Below are 21378 nucleotides of genomic sequence, written 5' to 3'. Positions count from 1 at the left end.
TCCATTGTGTTAATACAGTATGACAAAATGAAAAAATAACTGAACTGTACAGTCACACATGTGAGGTTGCTGAAAATAATGACACCAAACAAGGCAAGGTAAATAGTTTTTAAGGTGAAATATAATGGTAAAGTCAAAATTAGTCAAAAACAGCCAATTATATCCCTGATGTCCCGCCTTCAAACACAACCTCATTTGGCCATCTATGAAAAAACTACTTAACCTCCCACTTCTCTATAGGAATACATGCTTCCTACAGGCAATGCACTAGTACTTTTAACGAGAGCAAAATAAATGGTGGGTTGGAGCCAGTGATCAGCAATTACTCAATAAAGCTTCAAACATAAACACTTTAATGAAACACTTTCCAGATAATAGATAAACTTAAATCAGTATAACAACTCTTTGCTGCTGTCTGAAGGCAGCAGCACATACACAATATAGTCAAAGATCTGCAAGTTCTCATTGGAGAAGTGCTGCATCAGAGAGCATAGAGCTTCAACACTTCAAGGGTGGCCATTGGGAACAGGTTGAACCACTGTTGCCTTTGCTTGGACGCACGGTGTGCCTAACAAACATGTCAATTTAAAGCATAAGAATGAAAAAACTATTTCATGCCTCTTTTAGGGCAGGTGTTTTACTGCCCAAATGCAACATCACTTCAGTCTCTGTGATGCTTGTATTTGGTCAGACCAAGTCCTTCTTGGTCAGACCAAGAGGGACCTGATTTTGAGGGAACTTGTAAAGGAACCAGTTCCTGAATTGGGATATACAGCTACTGTCATGTCTGCCGTGCGTTCATCGTTAGAGGGTCACTATTCACTCTTACTGCGATGCATCATCACAACCTCTAGGGGGCAGATACACTAACCATAAGCGAAGTAAAGAATCAATTAGTAAATGTAATGAATAAAGAATTACTGCATTTGTGATCTAGCTAATTACTTCCTGTGTAAATGAGGTGAATTACATCCAGAAACATCCAGGTCTGGGCACAGTAGTCTTAATCGAGGTTAGGATGATAGGTTTAGACACTTGTTTCTAATTTAAGACTGGGGAACGTTTGTTTGCTTTTCACCCACACAGACAGAAAAAGACAGACGCTCACACACAGTTGTTATCCCCATGCTCCACCACCTCCAGAGCAGTGTTTGTCTTCCATGCTGCTCCAGGCTACACAGCCCAGCGTTTGAACCCCTCAGGGGAGAAGGAAACCATACAAGGCTCTCCAGGAGCTCATCAAAGGAAACTCAAAGAGCCGTACACACACATTTTTTTTTTTTTTTTTTTTTGCTTGAACATTAAATCCCACAATTTCATCACATGGACTCCATGCCACCCTGATCTAGAACCACACTTTGTCAAATTATTTTCTTTGTGAGTAATAACAGATAGCTCAGGGTGAACACTTGAGTGGAGGCTGGAGCCTGAATGTATCATCTTCTCTGGGGTTGTAAAGCAATAAAGGTTTTACAGTTTTTGCTCAGAATACCAAATGCTTTCACAAGTGTAGTGGCTCTGTGGTTGGACATACGTGGTCCCCAGAGGAAGAAGTCTAATGAATTTGTTTATCTCCTGACTTTTCAACTAGCAATGTCATCAATTAAAATTTCAGCTCATCCATACTAGCATCAGCATTTTTTCTCAATGCACTGCTGTGCCCAAGACAGTGGTTCTCAATTGTTTTCTGTCATGCCCCCCCTAGAGGACATAAATGATTTCATGCCCCTCCAAGTTGAAATACTATTGAGAACCTGATAATATTTATTTATCTGTATAAACCTCTGTATGAATTGCTGGCACCATCATTCTGCGTACACTTAACTTTAATTTATTTGGTTTCATTCTGTCTGCTGCCAGAGCTTTTAGGCATAAAACACAAACAGGTCTTTCCTCATTCACATTCACGGTAAACCCAAGGGCTATGTAGGCATCATCGTATTTCCTGCTCTTACTAGGTTACTAGCCTGTTACAATCACTTTTTTTTTTTCCTCTGATGCCTCCTCATTTTTTCTTTTCACTCCTGTCAGAAGCCCCTTTTAGATAGAAAAGGCAGCACATTTGCAGCAAGGTAAAGGCTGTAATGTGCCGCCTTGTCAATCTAAAAGGGAGGTGTAATATTCCTCCTTTTACAAAAGCTGCCACTTTGCCGCCACTGAGGCAAGTGTGACGTGATGTGAAGCACGAAGTTGGGCTGTGAACAGTGACAATGAATTTGTCTTCAAATTAAGAGCTTTACGTTGCACCCATTGGAGTTTAGAACTGGGTTCTTAGCAGGGTGCTTTTAATTTGAAAGTAGCGACCGTTTGTAGCTTGCCGCTATAACAGCAAGCTAACACAACCAAACAGCTACAGAGACTGAGGAGACGCTTGACACCCTGTTCCACATACATAGTTAACATGCTAACATGCTAATACCACATTTCAAATGGTGGATTGCTGTTAATATAAGACTACTTGTTAGGAGGATACCACAGAACCGTGTCTGCTTTATTTAGGCTTGAAATAGATAAATTAAACTTTTTTTCGAAAATAAATAGCTACCGTGCTAACATGTTAATACTAAGGGTGTCACAATTTCAATTTTAAATCGAAATCAACCGACATTACGTCACAATCTCAAACATTGAATTAAAAAATAGAATCGTCAATGCTGCCACACCCCCATGTCATATCTGGGTGGCTTGCCAAGTGGAGAAAAACACACACGTGTTGAAGTGCTGCGAGTCAACCTGCTCTAACTTAGCTACTAGCTAAGCCAGTAGCTATTAGCTACAGCCAGTCAAACGATAGCATGGTGTTACATCGTTCCTGTTCAGCACCTGGACCATGGTCGGGAAGCACAGGGGAGATGATTTCCTCCAGGGCCGAAGTTTGAGTTTCCCCTCGGGGTGAACTACTTTCACGTGTTAAGCTGGTCGGGAAATAATACCAGGGAGCTTTGCTGTATCTAGAGGAGTCGTCCCTTTTATTCACAGCCAAACTGCGGCATATTTTGTACTCTTAATTGCTGTTGCTGCTTCTCCTTCCTCTCCTATTCACTCACTGTCTGCACGTATGCTCGCTCCCTCATTCTCGCTCGCCCACTCACATCTTACGCACCTTACGCACACACACCTCAGGCACCGCCCTGTTCCTGAAAGGGGCTACACCACTCTTACAACAATGGCAACTGCAGATGCAGGAACTTGAACCTGCTTCTCTTTCACTGAAGTTATTAATAAATATCTTAAATTTGACAATGTAGTGGGGTACATTGCGAACAAAGGTCAGATATTATATTGCAAAAATTCTAGTTATAAAATGGCATAGCAACCCGTGCTTTCAAAAAATAAACGCATAAATTGAGAATCGAATCGAACCGTGACCTTAGAGTCGAAAATGTAATCTGGTCGAGGATTTGGAGAATCGTGACACTCCCAGCTAATACCACGTTTCAAATGGTGGACTGCTGTCCTCAGCAAGCCATCCCTTGCTGATCTGTCCTCAATTTCTCCATACACACATGAGAACACTGACACTCGCATGTTATGTGTGGCCCATGCGGTACAAAATGGTCACCATAAAATTATGATCCAAACTGTTGATACTGATGTTGTGGTTCTTGCTGTGGCAGCAGCTCAAGATCTAAAGGCAGAAGATGAGCTTTGGTTGGCATTTGGTACTGGAGAGAGTTTATGATACCTAGCAGCCCATGAAATCTCAGCTGCACTTGGGCCTGAGAAGGCCCATGCTCTTCCAGTGTTTCATGCTTTGACTGGCTGTAACACAGTATCAAGATTTGCTGGGCATGGGAAAAAGACTGCATGGGCTGTGTGGGTTGTCTTTCCAGAGCTTACAAATGCCCTATTAGAACTGTCTTCTGCTCCAGATGACATTCTACAGGAGGTAATGGCAACTAAAGGTTTATAATCCTGCTCTATGATCGAACCAGTACATCCACAGACATAGACCAAGCTAGTAGGAAGTCATTTGCAGAGAAGCACAATGTGCAGTCAATGCCTCCAACAGAGGCTGCCCTAAAAGAGCATGTTAAGAGGGCAGTCTATCAAGAAGGCCATGTATGGGGTCAGATGCAGGTGTCAACACCAGAGCTTCCTTCTGCTTGTAGATGGGGCTGGTCAAAGGCATCTGAGGGTCATTATGAACCATTTTGGACATGCTGCCTGATGAAGGCCAGTCCAGCTTTGAACTTATCCCCTGCAAATGTAAGAAGGGTTGTATTAAGCGGTGTAAGTGCAAAAAAGCTGCCTTAGACCGCACGGCTCCCTGTTACTGTGAAGGGGATTGCTGAGAGCCTTCCATGATTGACCCCGTGCTTGGACAGTCACTCCTGTCAGTTAGACCTAACTTGCATTGTGAGCTTCCAAATAGGCTAAATACTAAAGTTGCCACCTGAATTCCTAACCATACAAATGTGTGATTTGACACCCATGTCATTCATACAACAGAAATCCGTGCAACTTGAAGCGGTAACGGTTTTCAAACCAGTCATGGCGGCCATCTTGAAAAATAACAGCCATCTTGAAATGTACTTGTGTCATTCATGTACAAACTCGAAAGAGGTAAATAAATGTGGCTAACTATATGATCAATATCATATTATATCAACACACAAAAGAAAATTCACATGGAAATGGTAGTCAATGGCGGCCATTTTGAAAAATGGCTGCCATGGCCAAAATTTGCGATGGCCTGATATCTCATTTTTTTGGACTGTCTTTGGTTATAAGTGTACCAAATTTCATGCTTTTATCACAAAGTGCATGATTCTTTGGAATTATGCTGTTAAACCACCCCACTATAGGATCTCTTAGAGTTATGATACATCTAATCAAGTTTATGTGTGATCTGATGTAGCCTGAAGTTCTGGCTAGGCTTCTGTATCTTATTAATAAAGTGAAGTATTTCTGTGTATAATGAAAAAAAAAAAAACATTCTCTTTAAAGGTGTTTTACATCCAAAAGCCATTTCAGTCGATTCTTTCTTCATACAGATTTCTCTAGACAACAGTTTTCAATTCAATGTTCACTTCTCTTTACTACTGTGACTTGCTTTCAAATGTCAGTATTTAAATAAATGTAGACAGCTATTAACGCCTTTCCACGGACAGGTATAAAATTCTCCTCTGCTCTGCGATGTTTCAAGCTTCAAATAAAGCCTTGACCGTGTTTGCTGCCTTGACACTTGTTGGTCATTTGGTCAAGTGTTACCAAGTTCTTCACAGACAATAAACACTCCGGGACACACAGGGAGCGAGCAGATCATAACGTTTTCCTTACTGAATTCAGAAACTCCAGTGGTGATTCACAATCATTTATAGGTACACTTAAAATAACACACAAACCAAATATTTCTACAGCGAACAATTGAACTGACCTCCTTGTTAATATTTGATCCTCTGATCTATTTGAGTCCCGTGTCATAAGACAAGCTCACGTCTCTCCTCAGGTGCAAATCATGGTCATGACCCAGGCTTCTCACAGGGCTCAGTTTCACGTGGCTGAGAGATGTTGTGTTTGCCTCACTCACCAGGTGACCTGCAGACTGCTGCGTGTATGTGTGAAGCACATTTGAGTTTGTTTTGATGTATGCGTGTTAGTGTGACTTCCCAGCGCAGCCTTTGAAGCCGTTCCATTTGGCCTTTGGCCCCATCTGTTGACAGTGTGTAAAACATGCTGTGGTTCTGATAAGGCCAGGGTCACACTGGGTTCAGTATCAATCTGTTTCTTGTTTTCTCTCTCCTGTAGGCTTTAAATGACGCATTTTCACACAGATGTTCAGAAGCAAAGTGAATGCATGAAGGAATGAGTGTGAAAATCCAAAATAATTTAATGAGAGTAGAGGCTACATTTCCCAATGTATTACCCAAGAATGCAGGTTTTCGCTTACAGCAGCTGTGAAGACTGTAAAACATTAAAATGTTAATTCTTTATAAAATACCGTGGGAGAGTTGCAGTTTTTTGTTGAAGAACTGATTTTTTTTCATTTCAATTTTTGGTGTCAGTGTTAGAACTAAAAGCAGCTGAAAGCAGTGGAAGTGAACTCAGCCATGTTTATTCATTCGCAAATCTCTCTGTCCTTCTCTCTCTTGCACCACTAATCAATCAGCTGACCAGCGGCACTTACTCCTCCAGTTACAACAACCAGATTTTGTTTCTAGATTAAAACCACCAACTAATCATGTTGTTACCGTCCAATTTTAAATCTGGTCTCCTAACTGCTGTTGTCAGCGTTAATTCAGGGAAAAATCATTGCCACCCTCCTCCACACCATTCACCTTCAGTCCACCTCATCACATCCAGATCTTCAGCCATTCTCTCCACTTCATCCTCACCAGTGTCTAAGCTCCAACAGGGGGAGTTTTCTATACTACTCAAGGCTTCACCCTCACTCTTAAAGGTTAATGGACGTCACAATGGGGCCTAATTGCCAAAGACTCTTATTTCTCTTACCTGATGTGCATGTTACAATATGTATTCATCAATTAAAAGAAAACACAAGTCTCTCCTGATGGAACTAACAGTTAAGTGTATAAGTTGGAAGAAGATGAACTGTAAGCTGAAATGAAAGATGAAAGCAGCTAATTTCATTTGTAGAGCTAGAGGCAGTCAAAGTAAGAGCCCTATACATATGGGAACAGAGACAGCAGTTGAGATTAGGTCTGTCACTATATCATATCTTTGATGTGCCATTATTGTGACGAAAAGAAGTCATGGGTAGAGTATCTGACATGTTTTTGTGCAGTACTAGTAGTAACTCACTGTGGTAGTATATACAGTAACTAACTCGTTACTGCAGTAAGGCACATAAATGTTGCCCACCGTGGCAAAGATTTGCAAGATATTAACAGACAGTATGTGTATTATTGAGATACAACATTTCAATACCAGCATATCACCACACCTCTAACTGACATATCAACTGAAGTAGTCGGACTGTTAGCAGAACTGAACATGTGAAAATGTCAGTTTAAGTGGAAACACTTGAGCTGTTTAAATTTCTATTTAATGTTGAAAATGTCACAATATGAGATAAGTATGCTCTGGTTAATCACTTGTTTCTGAAAACATCTGGTCAAAAAAAACCATTTTGTCTGAGGATGAATTTTGTTTGCTGATAGGAACGTAAAACAAGTTATACTGGTGGGTGTCAGACTGACAAATAGTAGCTTTGAAAGGCAGTAAGAGTTAGGATTCTGAATTCTTTGTGTTGTTTTGGAGAAAGCTGTGATCACTGTTTGTCATTATGTTAACATACAAATGTGATTTCATTGTGAGACAGATTTATACTATACATATATAGTTTCAAAATATCATTAGTGGATAAAATACTGGGCACAGATAAAGAGAAGAGCTGAGAAGGGAAGCAGGCCTATGTGAATTCAACCCTGTCGAGTCTCCAAGTCTCACCTGTTGTTGAAGTTGGTGCAGTAGGAAAGATCCTTGCAGCCCAGCTGGCAGGGCTCTCTGACATCCGCCAGGCAGTTGATGAGCTCCGTTTCCACTAGGCTGTACTCACACAGCTGGTCAAAGTCCTGCCATGTCTGGCCTCCCCAGTTGGTGCTAATCTCCTGACACATGTCCCTGTCAGAGCAGAGTACAAACATATTTCACCTCAACCTGTGCTAAGCCTCAGAATATATGCATAAATGTACTGGCTTCCACTGAGCTATACCTGCAATGTGAGGTGTTAGCCTTGGAGCAGCAGTGCAGCTTGGCACAGTCCATCTTTGCAGGATGGGGGGTCTCCTCTTCGGGTGGGGGAGGAGGGTGGGCGCTGCCCAGAAAGCACTGCCACATAGGTTCCTGAGGGAGAGGCTGGGAGCCACACTCGCTGATCAAACCCTCCATGATCTCATGCTCTGTGCTCATGGTGCGAAGGATTCGCCGGCAAGCCACCTGGCAGTGGGTAGCCTCTGCCCGATCACAGCAGTACAGACCTGGAGGGACGAATGGACAGATAAGTGATGGAAAATGTACTGTGTGATATTACACATGACTCCCACCATAAAGAGTTACATATTCTGCAATAGAGAATTTTATCCATGTAGCCCACACCTGTTTCTATGTGGAAAATAGCAAGAAAATCCACACCACAGGCAAAACAGCTGTATTTGGAATGAAACTGAGTTGGCCAGAGAAAGGTGTCTCAAAATCTGGACAAATAACAACAAAACCTGTGCATGAATATACTGTATAACCCAGGAGCAAATAATTTCTTCAGACAAATCCCCTAGAGCCAACTACAGGCAAAATAAGAATACATCTCTGTTTCACGAATGAATCCAGTGCTCCGGTATGTGGGCAGTATAAACTGTAGCTGGCCTTACTGTCTATGGGGCTCCGTATGGGGTAGGACTTGGTGAAGTTGCTGACGCAGCTGAGCAGCTGAGCGCTGTGACTCTGACAGTACTCTTTGACGGCATTGATCTGGGACACGGTGGGGGTTGAGTCTGTCCTGAAGATGGCCTGGCAGTACTCTCTGCAGGTGGTGTGACGACCTGCATAGCTGCAGCATGTGGAGCCCACTGGAGGAACACACACACACAAACACACATCAAACATCACACAGCCTTTTGTGAGTAATCAGGTGAAGACTTTTTTATCATTAACAACAACAACAACAATACTACTACTAATAATAACAACAACAACAACAACAACAATAATAATAATAATAATAATAATAATAATAATAATAATAATAATAATAATAATAATAATAATAATAATAATAATAACAACACTAATAATAATAATAATAATAATTTCACTCCTCATGCCCAACCTAACTAACCCAACCAACAAGGCAACCAGTCAACTGCACAGTAGGCAGGTCTATGGAATTAAAAAAATGCTCTGCTGGGCAAATCAGCTAAAATGCTGAAGCTAACAGATGTCTGCTAGCATCACGATGCAGTGGTGATAGATTTGTAATCAGATAGCAACCCTCTGAATAAGAAGTGAGTCAGCGAAATTTCAGTCTCAACCAGTCAACATGCTGAGTCAGATAACATCACAGTTCAAGTAAATTTCTGTTTTGCTAAGTTGTGTATCGCAGGTATTTAAACACTGTAACGTACTGTATTGTTACTGACTCATTGAACCACTTTTATTCACTTTCTCTCTGAGTGTGCAATAAGCAGATTTACACCCTTCTCGTGTTTGTATGATGAAGATGAATCTACAGCCAGCGGGCAGTTAGCTCAGCTCCTTGGTCAATGCTCGCACAGTGACAAAAAAAGTTCACTCATACAGTAACATGGCAGTGAATCATTCTACCTCTTTGCTGATGCAGAGCACAATACTGCATGAAAGAACTACTGTTGCATATGAAGTGATAGTGGATGTTGCCACTGATGGATGTATGTAATTGACAGCTGATCACTGCACCCACTACACGTATGTGACTGTTAATCAATATATTCCTATATACATCAAACAGTGCCTCTGATGGTCTGAGTATTCATTCACTTTTTGGTCCTGAATGCTGTCTCACTGACAGTGACTGGACCCATGCACTGTGGGTTGAATCCAATTCTGACTGACAAACATTGGACCTCTCAGCAGGAAGTTACTGACCTCACATCCTGCCAAGTGAGCAACATGGCTGTGCTGTGAGTGTGCATCTGTGCATGTTGTGTCACAGTGCAAGAATGAGACACAGAGCGAAAAAGAGAAGGAACACAAACAAGCCTATCTACTGGTCCAATAAGATAGCGGCATGCTGGAGGGGTTTATTTATTTATTGGCTGGACAGAGAGATGAGATCAGTGTTTGGCTTCCTCACTGATCTTCTTGTGTGAGGAACAACTTACTTTCATTTTTGGTGATGCAGCTGTAGAGGGAGTTCTGAAACGAGAAGAGAAACGCTATGGTGAAACCACTATTTTCACAGAGAATTAGAGAGTACAATAATGCTCTACCTCAGGGGCTCCCAACCCTTTTTTCTGGCCTTAGTGTGAATTTTCCATCTCAGTTTTAACTCAGGGATTTTTGTGACCCTAACCCAGTTTGGGACTGCTTTATTTTATCATTAAGCTTTGAAAACATTCTCATCCTAATGAATTAGTTAACGCTGTAGAGATCTCCTTTATCAGTGATGATTTAACTTAATATTATCTAACTTTTTTACCTTAAAACAACAGCTTTAAACTACGCTGAGGGACTGTGTCTTGTGATAGGACGAATGGTGTCTCTGTCACTGCCCTATCGCTTGTTTCAGCACTATGTAGTTTCAGTGAGAGGATAAAGTTTTCAACACGTAACAGTGTTGTAATGGTGGAATGAGCTAGCTCCCACACATCGTTAGCAGCGGTGTTGCGCTTAGAAACTGTGGGGAACCAAACTGCACAATATGATTAGTTCCACAAAATATTAATTTAAAGAAAACTTACAATATGCCAATGATAAACTAATACCATAAAATGACAGTTAAGAACATGGTTAGGTTAGGGTCAGGTTTTGTTTCAGCAAGGGGCTGGTCACTCAGTTATGTAACATAATGGTCGAAAACTATGAAGACAACTCTGAAAGTAAGAGGCAGGACTGGATATAAGACTTACAAGGACATTTCATTCAGATAAATGGGGACACCTGACTGAAATAAATACTGTACAATGTAATACAATATAACAATGTAATCAGTGGTGACATCTTTATATAACTTTAAACTAATATTATATTATTTTATGCTTTCACACGCTAATTCTTTCTAAGTAGTAGAAGTAAGCTTAGAAAGAAGAGGTTAGATGTTATCAGGAAACATGGAAGTAATATACTGTCTTCTAAATTCTACCTAATCTTTATTGGTCATGTCAGAGTAAGAAAACATTTAAAAAAAAAACTGTGAACAACAGTTGAAACAAACAGTTAACCCACAACTATGTAACTTCACTGAAACTGGACTTACCTCTGTGACCTTTTTGCATACTTTTGTTATGTCATTTTTAGATGATGCCTGAAAAGGAAGAGAAAGGGAAATCAAAGCAAGGCAACTCCATCATGAAAACACAGAGCGGCCAACCACAGCTAGGTAGGTAGAGCTAACAGAGACATGAATGAATGATCATGCAAAACTAATGTGAGGTCAACCATTCTTAAAAAACAAAGTAGGACACGCTCTTCTCATGGTCTCTCACCTGTCTGCATTCCCTGCGACACTCAGCTGAGATCGCCAGCTCGCAGCAGCCCAGCCCCACCCAGCCGTCTGACTTCCTGGACACTCCTGGAGACAAATCCAACACCCCAGAATCACCCACATGTTGTCTCATCTTTTTTTAGGGAGGGTAGCTTATAGAGATTTTGAAGACCAATTTATTTAGGGAGATAATTTATGGAGGAGCTGCATAAATGTTACATTATAAGGTGGACCTGTACGCATCAGTCAGTCTGCTGTTCCACCCAGTGGTCATGTCCAGGAATTATACCCTGCCCTGGTACATACTGTACTCTCATTACTGACAGATGGACATCAAAGATAATGAAGAGCTACCAACACTTGACTCTGAATGCTTAAATGCTACAGCTGGCTTTTACTATTTGGCTAATAGTTAGATCATTATAAATATCATATATTCATTTGATTTATAGACATTATCATAATAATAACTTTTTTTTAAATAAGTGGCAAACATTTTATTTTTTGTTTGCCCTGCTTTACCCACGCTATACAGAGCTGTCAATTTTAACATCGGTTATATATTGAGTTCCAACAAAAGACTGAAGAAAAAATAAACATTAATTGAAGCTGGCATGTCCAGGAGAGTTAGTCAAACTGACAAAGTAATCCTTCAAAAGCTGCTGGAATGCAGTGAATATCAGAGAATCGACGGTATCTCACAGTCTGAGCAGATCTGAGGGAGGCTTGTTCCTTATCTGGTTAAATCTTAACAGACTCCTGAGGCATTCTGTTTAGTTGGTACAAAAAGGCAGAAATAACAATACCTCCCAATCTGGATGCTATTAGGCTTCTGGCAGGTAGATCTGTTGGAAGCACAGGCAGCAGGACCGAGGCCTCTGATCCCCTGCCTGCTGCCGGCCCGGCTGAGGCCCAGCTCTCTTCACTGCTCTGACAGCTTCATGAGCTACCATCTCTTCCCATGCAACCAGATACAGTACAGACAGTACATACAGCTGGGGTTGAATGTCATGATTCATGTGTCAAAGTGTTTGAGTCATTTTGACTTGTTGTCTGCACATTCAATTTAGTCAAGCAGATGTGGGAAACTCTTCCAGTCCACGTTTTTTACAAATTTGTCCAAACAGCCAGCCTAATTTCTGCGACCTATGCGATGATGGCCTCATACAGGTTTAAATATTGGTATAAATATGATGATGAAAACAACTGTGTACCTAGCTACATAATGTCTCCCCTTTACATCGCTTTTAAAGTCAAAACTGTAAACACTGTAAATGCTGAGCTGCTAAGTGTTTGAGTGCAACCCGTCTGAAGTGGGCGCAGGAGCTCGAGCACACACTGAGGGAACAAATAACCTCATTTCAATCATTTTGGGGCTTCTGGAGACATTAAGTGAGCTCCAGAAATGTTTTGTGGACTATGAAACTTCAGTCAGAGAAGTTTCTTAGCAGAAGTCCATAATAAACTGAACACAATCCACATGAGTTACACATTACTGCATCATTTGCTTAGGTGCTGTACTTAAGTACAATTTTGAGGTTTCTCTACTTTATTTCACTATGTCCATTTCCTGCACCGTTATACTTCCACTCCATTAAGGTTTGGAGGCAATTATTGTACTTTTACTCACTACATTGATTTTAAAACTTTTGCTACTGATTAATTTACAGGTTACAGGCTGCGCTAGAGCCAAGGTAGTATATTTCAACTTGGTCTGTTTCGTCAGCAATTGGATAAAAAACCAAACCAAAAAAAAAAAAAAAAAACACTAATTCCGACAATCAGAAAAATGTCAGCTCTGATATTCGACAGTGTATACTCAGTGGACCAATGTTAAAAAGTGCATCAATATATGTAAAAATTGTACTTTTGATACTTCAGTACATTTAATATCAGATACTTCAAAAGTTGTAACTTATATGGGTGACTTTCACTTTTACCAAAGTCATATTTTTACACAATATCTACTCAAGTATGAATTTTGTGTTCTTTGTATAATACTGACAATATGTATGCTAGACTAATCAAAGAGATTCCTATTGACACATCCACTTGATGACGTGACGGATGTAAGACAAATATTTACTCTCTTTTGGCTCTGTTTTGGTCTATATCTCACTGTTTAGCTGCTAACAACGCCACTATGTTCACCAGCTAGTCTGTGAGCCAGCTGTTATTTGCCACTGGGAAGACAGTGTACAGTGGGTGTGTCAGGATGATGTAAGGAGATAACAGATCAAGAGGCTAAAGTGCTCCATAGAGCTGAGAAGAACCCTAACCCTAATCCTAACCCTGAGAAGTGATAATTATCTTACAAGCAACACCTTCGACATTAGATGGATGACCCATTGTTCGTGTAGACTTATGGATGGGGGTCTTTTATGATAGTATTATGAGGTGCCAACTTCACAGACATTTAAAAATGCTGCACATACAGGTATTCATATTAGTGCTCTTCTCTTACCTGGAAGTGTAGAGTTGATGCACATCCACAGTTCATTCTAAAAAACAAAGAAGGTAAATAGGTCACATGTCACTTGAAGAGTACTAAAACGTTGTAACTCAGTTTTTGTAAACTGAAAAATGACATGTTACCTTGGTTAATACATCATTTACATTCAATAGCCAATTCTGAGATCACTTCCTAACCTGCTCTTGATCACAAGAAGGATTTATAAGTGGTTTTTGAAATCAAGTTAAAATCACCCGTTCAGTGTCGAAGAATCTTGTGGCTGGTCAGTTTGCTTCCGCTGCGATTGTAGACTCTTGGTTATAGCTTTACAGAGTAACTGTCACACTTGTGCTTCATTATGTTCATAGCTTAAGCTGTTTAAAAAAGGTCTAATGTATATTATTCGGGTTAGTGTTGATTGGTGATTATAGACCCTGTGAGAAGTGTATATATACTGAACAATCTACTGACATGCTGAAGAAGTGTAAAGGGTACTAAAGAAGCTGTGAGAAGTTTCTCTCATGTCACACAGAACAAACACTGCATTCCTTGGATCAAAACAGTGTTGAAAAACAGGAAAACATGTGAATCCTATGAACTTCCATTGGGTTTGTGGTGAAATGTTGTGGGATTAATCATCACAAACAAGCCTGTCTGTCTCCTCTGCCTGAGGGACAGAGAGCAGCACAGACAGGGACAGCAGCACAGAAAGACACAGAGTGCTAGAAAAAAGAATCCTTTTCATGCTCCTATGCTTTACAGGAATGTCATTTATGTAAATACACATCCCTGTTAACACCCCCCGTGCCTCTTGGCTGGGGAACAAAGACTCCTGTCAGAGGGCGTCAGCACTTATAAAGCAGGCCGAAGAGTAACAGTGTCTGTAAATGAGGTGTAAACATGATTTGTGATGAAGCGGGGGGGGGGCCAATAAGGCAAGAACACGTCAGGGAGTGTAACGTTGAAGATCAGATGAGCCAAAGCAGAACACCCTCCCGTCTACCCAGTGAGCCAGGGCCTTTGTGTACGTGTCTAATAAAACATCTGATTAGCTTTTCTTTGGTGTTCAAAGCTGATATGATTGACAATCTTTGCACTGGACCAAAAAAAAACATTGTTATGTCTCACAGTATATATATATATATATGTAATCAATATTTTTGCTGGATATCATTTGAACTTGTCTGACCCCAACCTGCAAAAGAGCACCAGAATAAAGTGGAACTAAAAAAAAAAGCTATTTTTTTCAATCATAATTCCATTGGTCAAGTGTTGCCATGGATTCAGTGAAACAACACCATGTTTAGATTCTGCGTGACAAGGACTCAAATAAAAGACTCAAAAGTTATGGAAAACTACTTCTACCTCACTTAGAGAGGGAGTAGGGGAGTCATGCCATGCAGGGTCGAGGTTGAGTCTGAACAAATGAGCCTTGAGTCTTTTGCGGCAGATGGCGCGTGACTCTGCTGTCCTGGCATTGGTCGGGAGTTTGTACCACCACTGAGAAGAGTCACGACTAGGTGTTTGCTCTCAGCAATGGCGGTACCAGTCGGCCAGCTGATGTAGTGGGGCGAAGTGCTTGTGCTGGGGCGTGTGGTCCCTTCGTCCGCTATTATGTTTCAAAAAACATCTAGCAGGAAACTCTTTCTACAAAGTTCTTCCACTGCGGCGTCTAACAGACAGCTGAGTCGCATCATAAACTGTGTGGACAAAACGAACAAACACAGAAAAGCCACACATTAAATATTCGACATATTCATTGTACCTGATGAGGTCTGAGGGCCACAACGTTGGATATAAAGTGGGTAAAGTAAATGACAGACTTCTTTATGTTCTTTTACATCTATTAACATCCAAAGAAACCTAAACATGTGAAACATGAATGTCTGTGCAGTAAGAGCAACAGATGTCTGCATTTAAAGTCATTTCTAATCAGCTGTAAAAAAAAGCAAGCTATAGTGTGTGTCCAACACTATATAAATGCAATATACTGTACTGTCCACTCCAGTTCAAATCCCAGGCCTTCATGGTTTCATTGCTATGATAAACATCTTCCAACATATTTTTGGTTATAATCATCGCAGCATAACATTTTGGTTTGCTTTCTGATAATCCATTAAAATGTGAGGACAGTATCGGCTGAAACACAGCAGATCTTTCTTTTCCAAGAAAGGAAAAAAGACATCAGCCCCTCATTTACTCCAATGCACATCCCCCAACCCTCACCTCTGATGGCCTTACCTGCTTCAGGACCGTACTATCAAACATGAGTTTGATGCTGATTCTCCACATTGCTGTCTGCATGAAAGTTACAGATGCAGTGAGGGAGGACAGTTTTGCTGCAGCTCTGATCCACCTCTGGAGGTACTGTCAGAGCCGCAGCAGAGGCGAGACAAGGTCTACCTGGGTGGTGGATGTTGGGGGCTGCATTCGGGGAAATGCTTTGAAAAAAAAATGACAAAAAAAACCCCCACCAAAAAAACACAGATGTCAACGTCATGGTGTGTACCGTAATGCCTGTTTTGGTTCCTCATTGATGACATGACACACTGGGGCAGCTTTACAGTGGCACTGCTTGCTTCAGTATGAACAAACAAAGGCGGCTTAAAGGCGAGACTGCTTTGTGGCGTAAATGCAGATTCTGTGTTTGACTATTGGTAAAAACCCAAGAACACAGCTCATGAGCACAGTTCAGTACTAATAAGATTCTTCTCCCTGCAGTGATATCACCTCATAACTACTCTTACAAAACTCGTGAAACTTGTATACATGTTTACATAATAGTGTTGAGGATCTTTTATAACATCACCTTGTCAACTTAAATTGATTCATTTAATGTAGTTAATCAAGTCATCTCTGAAGGAAGTTTAGAAAGGCCAGTGGTATCATGTTGGTTGCGCCACCAGTAAGATTTCTCATCAGTTAATTGGCTATTTAGTAATTAGATATGATTTTGTGAATACAGCATGCACAGGAGCAGATCTGATATACAGTCCTCATTTAAAAACAGTAACCTCTCGACCAGTGAACCACAACAGCAAGACCAAAGCACCAGAGTCAACATCATTCAACGCATCTTAGATTCAATCAAGCAAGCCAGAGTTTCACTATGATTCCCTTCAGACCTTTTTTATGGTGCAATGAAACACAACACAGCTCAGGATGCTTCGTCTCACTGCATTCATTTGAATTGGTGAATGTTGCCGACCCAACCAGGTTAAAAGGGCAGTTGTCTTTGCTTATAAGTGTTATTGTAATAGAGTGTTATTGTCATAGAGTGTAACAGAGGCAGCAAACTCACCATGGACTCTGGACAGTAACCCGGTAACCTCTGGAGGAGATGCTTCAGACGAGACTCACTCTTTATAGTAGCGAGCTGCAAGACAGGAGCAAAATAAAGAAGCCATGTAACACATTTGAAATCCATAGTTATGTGCCCTTTTCTGATTTTGAGCAGGAGATAGCACAGAAGTTTAGTATGCCTTTGCCCCACTTCCCATGGGGCTGGATTTTGATGTTGCCAATTTCCAACTATGAGTATGAGATAAACAGTGAACTTCCTCTTGACTTCTGCAAGTTGCAGTTGTTCATCTGGATAACAATTCAGCCGCATGCATGATTGAAGAGAACACTTAAATTCATAACAATTTTTACATTATGAATTTTCTCTCGGGTATGAATGACATTCATAAGCCTTACAACCTTGCCATACTCCTTTCTTTTCCATCACAGCTCAGATCTGTAGTAATATATTTGGCTCCTATAAAACAACTACTGACACGGCTATATTCATTATGTATTTGTCTGCTGGTTTCAGAGAGCAGGATCCCAAGCTCTGCACAGTTCCTCTTTTAAACCCTGGGTGACCAATTTTGTGACTGAAACCCTAACAAATGGAACGGAAACAGCTGGTTCTTCAATAATAATTTTTCAGTATTGAATATGCACGCAATCAATTTAATGTACCTACTAGCGACATTCATTCTTTGAAGTTAAAGTTGGAACGCTGCAAGGCTTTGATGGACACAAATCTCTCCTGGCTGATAAGAAAGTGTAGAAAAACAGCAGATTATTTAATTTTTAAAAAAAGCCAAAAGGTAGGTGACTACCACACATCATAGCTCCCAATCTAATTCTAGCAAAAAGCTACACGTCATAGTGTGGCAATAAAATAATTTAACTAAGTGAACATAGTATGCATCAAAAAGTGCTCCCATCTTCTCAGAGGGACTCAGAGATTAACACACAGAAGTCACATGAAGCACACACTCCTGGAATCAGGATCAGGATAATTCTTTCCAGTGACGGCAGTAACGCCAATGTTTGTTACTAACAATTGTCCGTAACTCTTCTAGCTGCTTAGAAACAGAACAAAAGACACTCAGAATGTAGCCGATGACATGTACAAATGTGAACGCTGCAGAATCAATCCACTTTCAGATTCTAGACACATTTCTAAAGGATCACTAATAAGGTCCAAATCGTCACAGCTCTGATTTCCACGTGTAAATGAGTTCTTGCTCATAGAAATGGTGCAATTACTGTAAATAATCCAGGAGACTCCCGTGCTTCTAAGACGAGGAACATATAAATTTGAAAGTGAATTTACAGTGGGAAACATACCTCCAGAGCCAGCAGCTCACCACACTTCTAAACTCTACTGAGTCAATGGTACGGACAAGTATCATAGACACAGTTTATCATGCTCCCTTTGATCCATGACCCATTAAAATGTACGTGTTGCACCTTTACTCATTTATTATGTTGTTTTCCTACATAGAGGAATGTGCTCAGGCCATGGGAAAGTGTTGGAAAATGTAGTCAGTCCCAACACTTCTGAGATATGCTCACTTAGACATCAATAATGCATCCAAGTTTGTGGTGCGCGCACACACACACACACACGCGCGCGCGCACACACACACACACACACACACACACACACACACAGCCATACCCCATCCAAGTGCTGTGTGAACATACAAGGCGAGAGCCTGGGAGAATGCAGCCACTGCCAACGGTCTCTGGCTGAAGTGTGAAGTCATGAAACCGAGTGAGTGAGATTTACAGCTTCACGCTGAGGCTGCTGGGAGGACTCCATGATTTTGTGGATTATCTCTGTCTTTACACAACTATTAGACATTACAGTGACTCAGAACACTGACTGTGGAAATTAACAAAGATACCAAAGATGTTTGATGGTCTGCAGTCATGGTTTTTATCCGCTCTAAGGAACGTTACAGAGGTCTACTCAGCTGTCTTTCGCTCTGGCCTTTGAAATAAAACCATTAGACGAACCATAAACAGATACTAGGCTGGTTGTGAGCGGAGACATTCTCAAACAATGGCAGAGGTTTCCAAACTGTGAGGCAGGGGAAAGTTGGAGTGGGTGCAGAGGGAGAGATTTGAGGCATCAATATTGCATGAGGGGATGCAAATAAATGACAGTGTTCTTAAAAATGAAAAGCAGCCATTTGTTTGTAGTTCAGCCACTGAGGAGTCATAACTCAGTCAAGTCTAACCACACAGACATGATGCACATTTGTTACACGTTTGATGGATATTATTATCTCCAATGTTCGAAAATCATTAAAACATGCCCCTTATAACTTTAGAACTTGCCTGATCAAGTTTTTTAGTCAAGTCATCCAGAGGTAGTTGGTTGTACAGCTGCTAATAGCTATTATTGCACACTTCTAATTGTACCAGTTTACCAGCAAGTATGTAAACGAAAAAAAAAAAATGGTTTGAATGTTGTACGTCACAGCTAACTAGCTGAATCTATGCCAACATGATACTTCCTGTTCACATCCCCCCAGTAATATGGAAACTATAGCTCCAACGCTACAATTATTCCCCAAACAGAACTATGAAAACGACTTTGTCGCAAAAACATTCATGAAGTTTGGTTCAATAAGGAATTTACTACAGGTCTGCAGAAAATGTGACCCAAACTTAAGCGCTCAGCACTGATCTGAGAGAGCACATTATTGACAGGAAATTCATTTGGAGCCATTTCAAAGCAGTTACAGGTGCCAAAACCAAAAGCACCTAACTGAGGTGAGAGTGGTCGAGAGACATTTAACGAAATGTTACAGTTACTGTATGTATATTTATAACCTGTTTTTGTGTTAATCTCACACACTTTTGTACTTAATTTGCTCTTCGGAAAACACTGAAGTGGAATTTATCTGCAATGTTTAATAATCTCAATTTGCTGAATTTCTAATGATAGTTCTATTTTTTCTGCTGTGACAGTCTTGTGTCCAGCCTGGATTACTGAAAACATGTCTTATTTTTCACTGAAAAAGGGAGAACTAAAGGTGTTTCATTTGAGAAACTGTAGAATTCTGTTCAGTTGTAAAACATGAGGATTTGAAGCTGATTTCCCAACAGCAAATGTTTTGTTCATTCTAGGCTGCAGGTGCTCCTAATGTGTTTGTAATCAGGTGTTCTTGGACTCTTCTTTGTTGAAACAAACTGAATCAGAACAATGCAGATTGACAGTAACTTCATGCACTCCTTCCACAAATGTCGTTACGTCCCTGCTGAACTCGTGGAGAACACAACACCAAACAGAGCAACATTGATTTGTTTGGCAGATAATCAGAGAAAAAAAATCTCTCTGATGCAACAAAAGCCAACTCTGAAAACCAATGAGCCAAGCACACCATTTGTAACAGTCTCAGTCTGTAGGAAAGGTGAATAAGTGCCTGCTGGCAGACTGATGGGTTCTTTCTCCAGGGTCGGGCTCATCAAACAGCGCACGCCGAAGAAAGAACATTAAGTAAAGCAGCAGGTTCCAATTACGTGCCAGAGAATCTATCTTTTTTTTTTTTTTTAATACAGCAAGAGTAAAAAATAGCAGATTCTGTACATTGATTCCCTCTCTATGTATGAAGGTACGTCAGACAGTCAAAATAACTCCTGTGGTGTTTAGCCGCAATGAAATCTCCTTTGAGTTACAGATGAGTCTGGTGTCATAGTCACCAAACTAACTGCAGAGATTTAGAAACCAAATCACCAGAGCGCCATCCAGTGTGGAGTGATCTGGTACTGTAACAAGTCCAGTACATTTAACAGACATTTAAACGGGCACTGGAGGTTTGGAGAGGAAATTCAAACTGAAGTAATAATGAAGTTCCAAAGAACACTGTTTGTGTAGACATAAAAAAAAAAAAAATCAGGCAGTGTATACTTGCCAACACTGGGCTGTGAAAAATAGAGAGATTTTTTTTCATCAATGTGTTGGCACAAGGAACAAGGTTCCTTCACCAGGTGTGCATATAAATTGTCATCATTTCTTTGCCTTGTATCTTAAACCACACACGTTAACCTCTTGAGCATAAGAAAACTTTTTTACCAGTATTTTCAGAAGTCAGTGGGGCACATGACACGGAAGCTATTGAGAAAAAAAAATCATAATTTCTGCATATTAATATTCATGTAAAATAGAGGAAGCACTAAGATACAATAAAACGAGCTGTGTCTCATTCATCCAGTTTACTAATACAATCTGCTGCTGGTTTGGAGTCACTGGGTCACATGACATGGAAGATATTGAAAAAACTGCAATTATTTTGTATTAATGTATTTATGCTAAGTAATTTAATGACGGTTCCTAAATCAGTGTCCAGTGATTCAGCGCGAGGCTCTGGGAGGTGAGCTAGCCGTCCTCCTGCTGCTAACACTGGGTGAACCTCAGTAAAGGATGGATCCGAGTGAATATCCAACCTGAAACTAACTTCATCCCGGTTCGATGAGTCGCCTGTTGCAGCCTTTG

The 21378-nt window shown here is 40.7% G+C and overlaps 1 protein-coding gene across 1 annotated transcript in view; it reads right to left on the bottom strand.

Moving 5' to 3' along the window:
• Positions 1–21378, bottom strand: part of reck (reversion-inducing-cysteine-rich protein with kazal motifs) — a 79738-nt gene that overhangs the window by 36339 nt on the left and 22021 nt on the right. Inside the window, exons 3-10 of the mRNA XM_037079597.1 lie at positions 16897–16971; positions 13608–13644; positions 11145–11230; positions 10916–10963; positions 9822–9855; positions 8334–8531; positions 7679–7943; positions 7414–7587 (exon numbers count right to left, since the gene is read on the bottom strand). Of these exons, the coding sequence (XP_036935492.1) occupies positions 7414–7587; positions 7679–7943; positions 8334–8531; positions 9822–9855; positions 10916–10963; positions 11145–11230; positions 13608–13644; positions 16897–16971 (917 nt within the window). The remainder of the gene's footprint in view (positions 1–7413; positions 7588–7678; positions 7944–8333; positions 8532–9821; positions 9856–10915; positions 10964–11144; positions 11231–13607; positions 13645–16896; positions 16972–21378) is intronic.

The sequence above is a fragment of the Acanthopagrus latus genome, chromosome 19 (assembly GCF_904848185.1).
Source record: "Acanthopagrus latus isolate v.2019 chromosome 19, fAcaLat1.1, whole genome shotgun sequence".
NCBI lineage: Eukaryota > Metazoa > Chordata > Actinopteri > Spariformes > Sparidae > Acanthopagrus > Acanthopagrus latus.
This window is presented reverse-complemented; position numbering and strand designations above follow the sequence as displayed.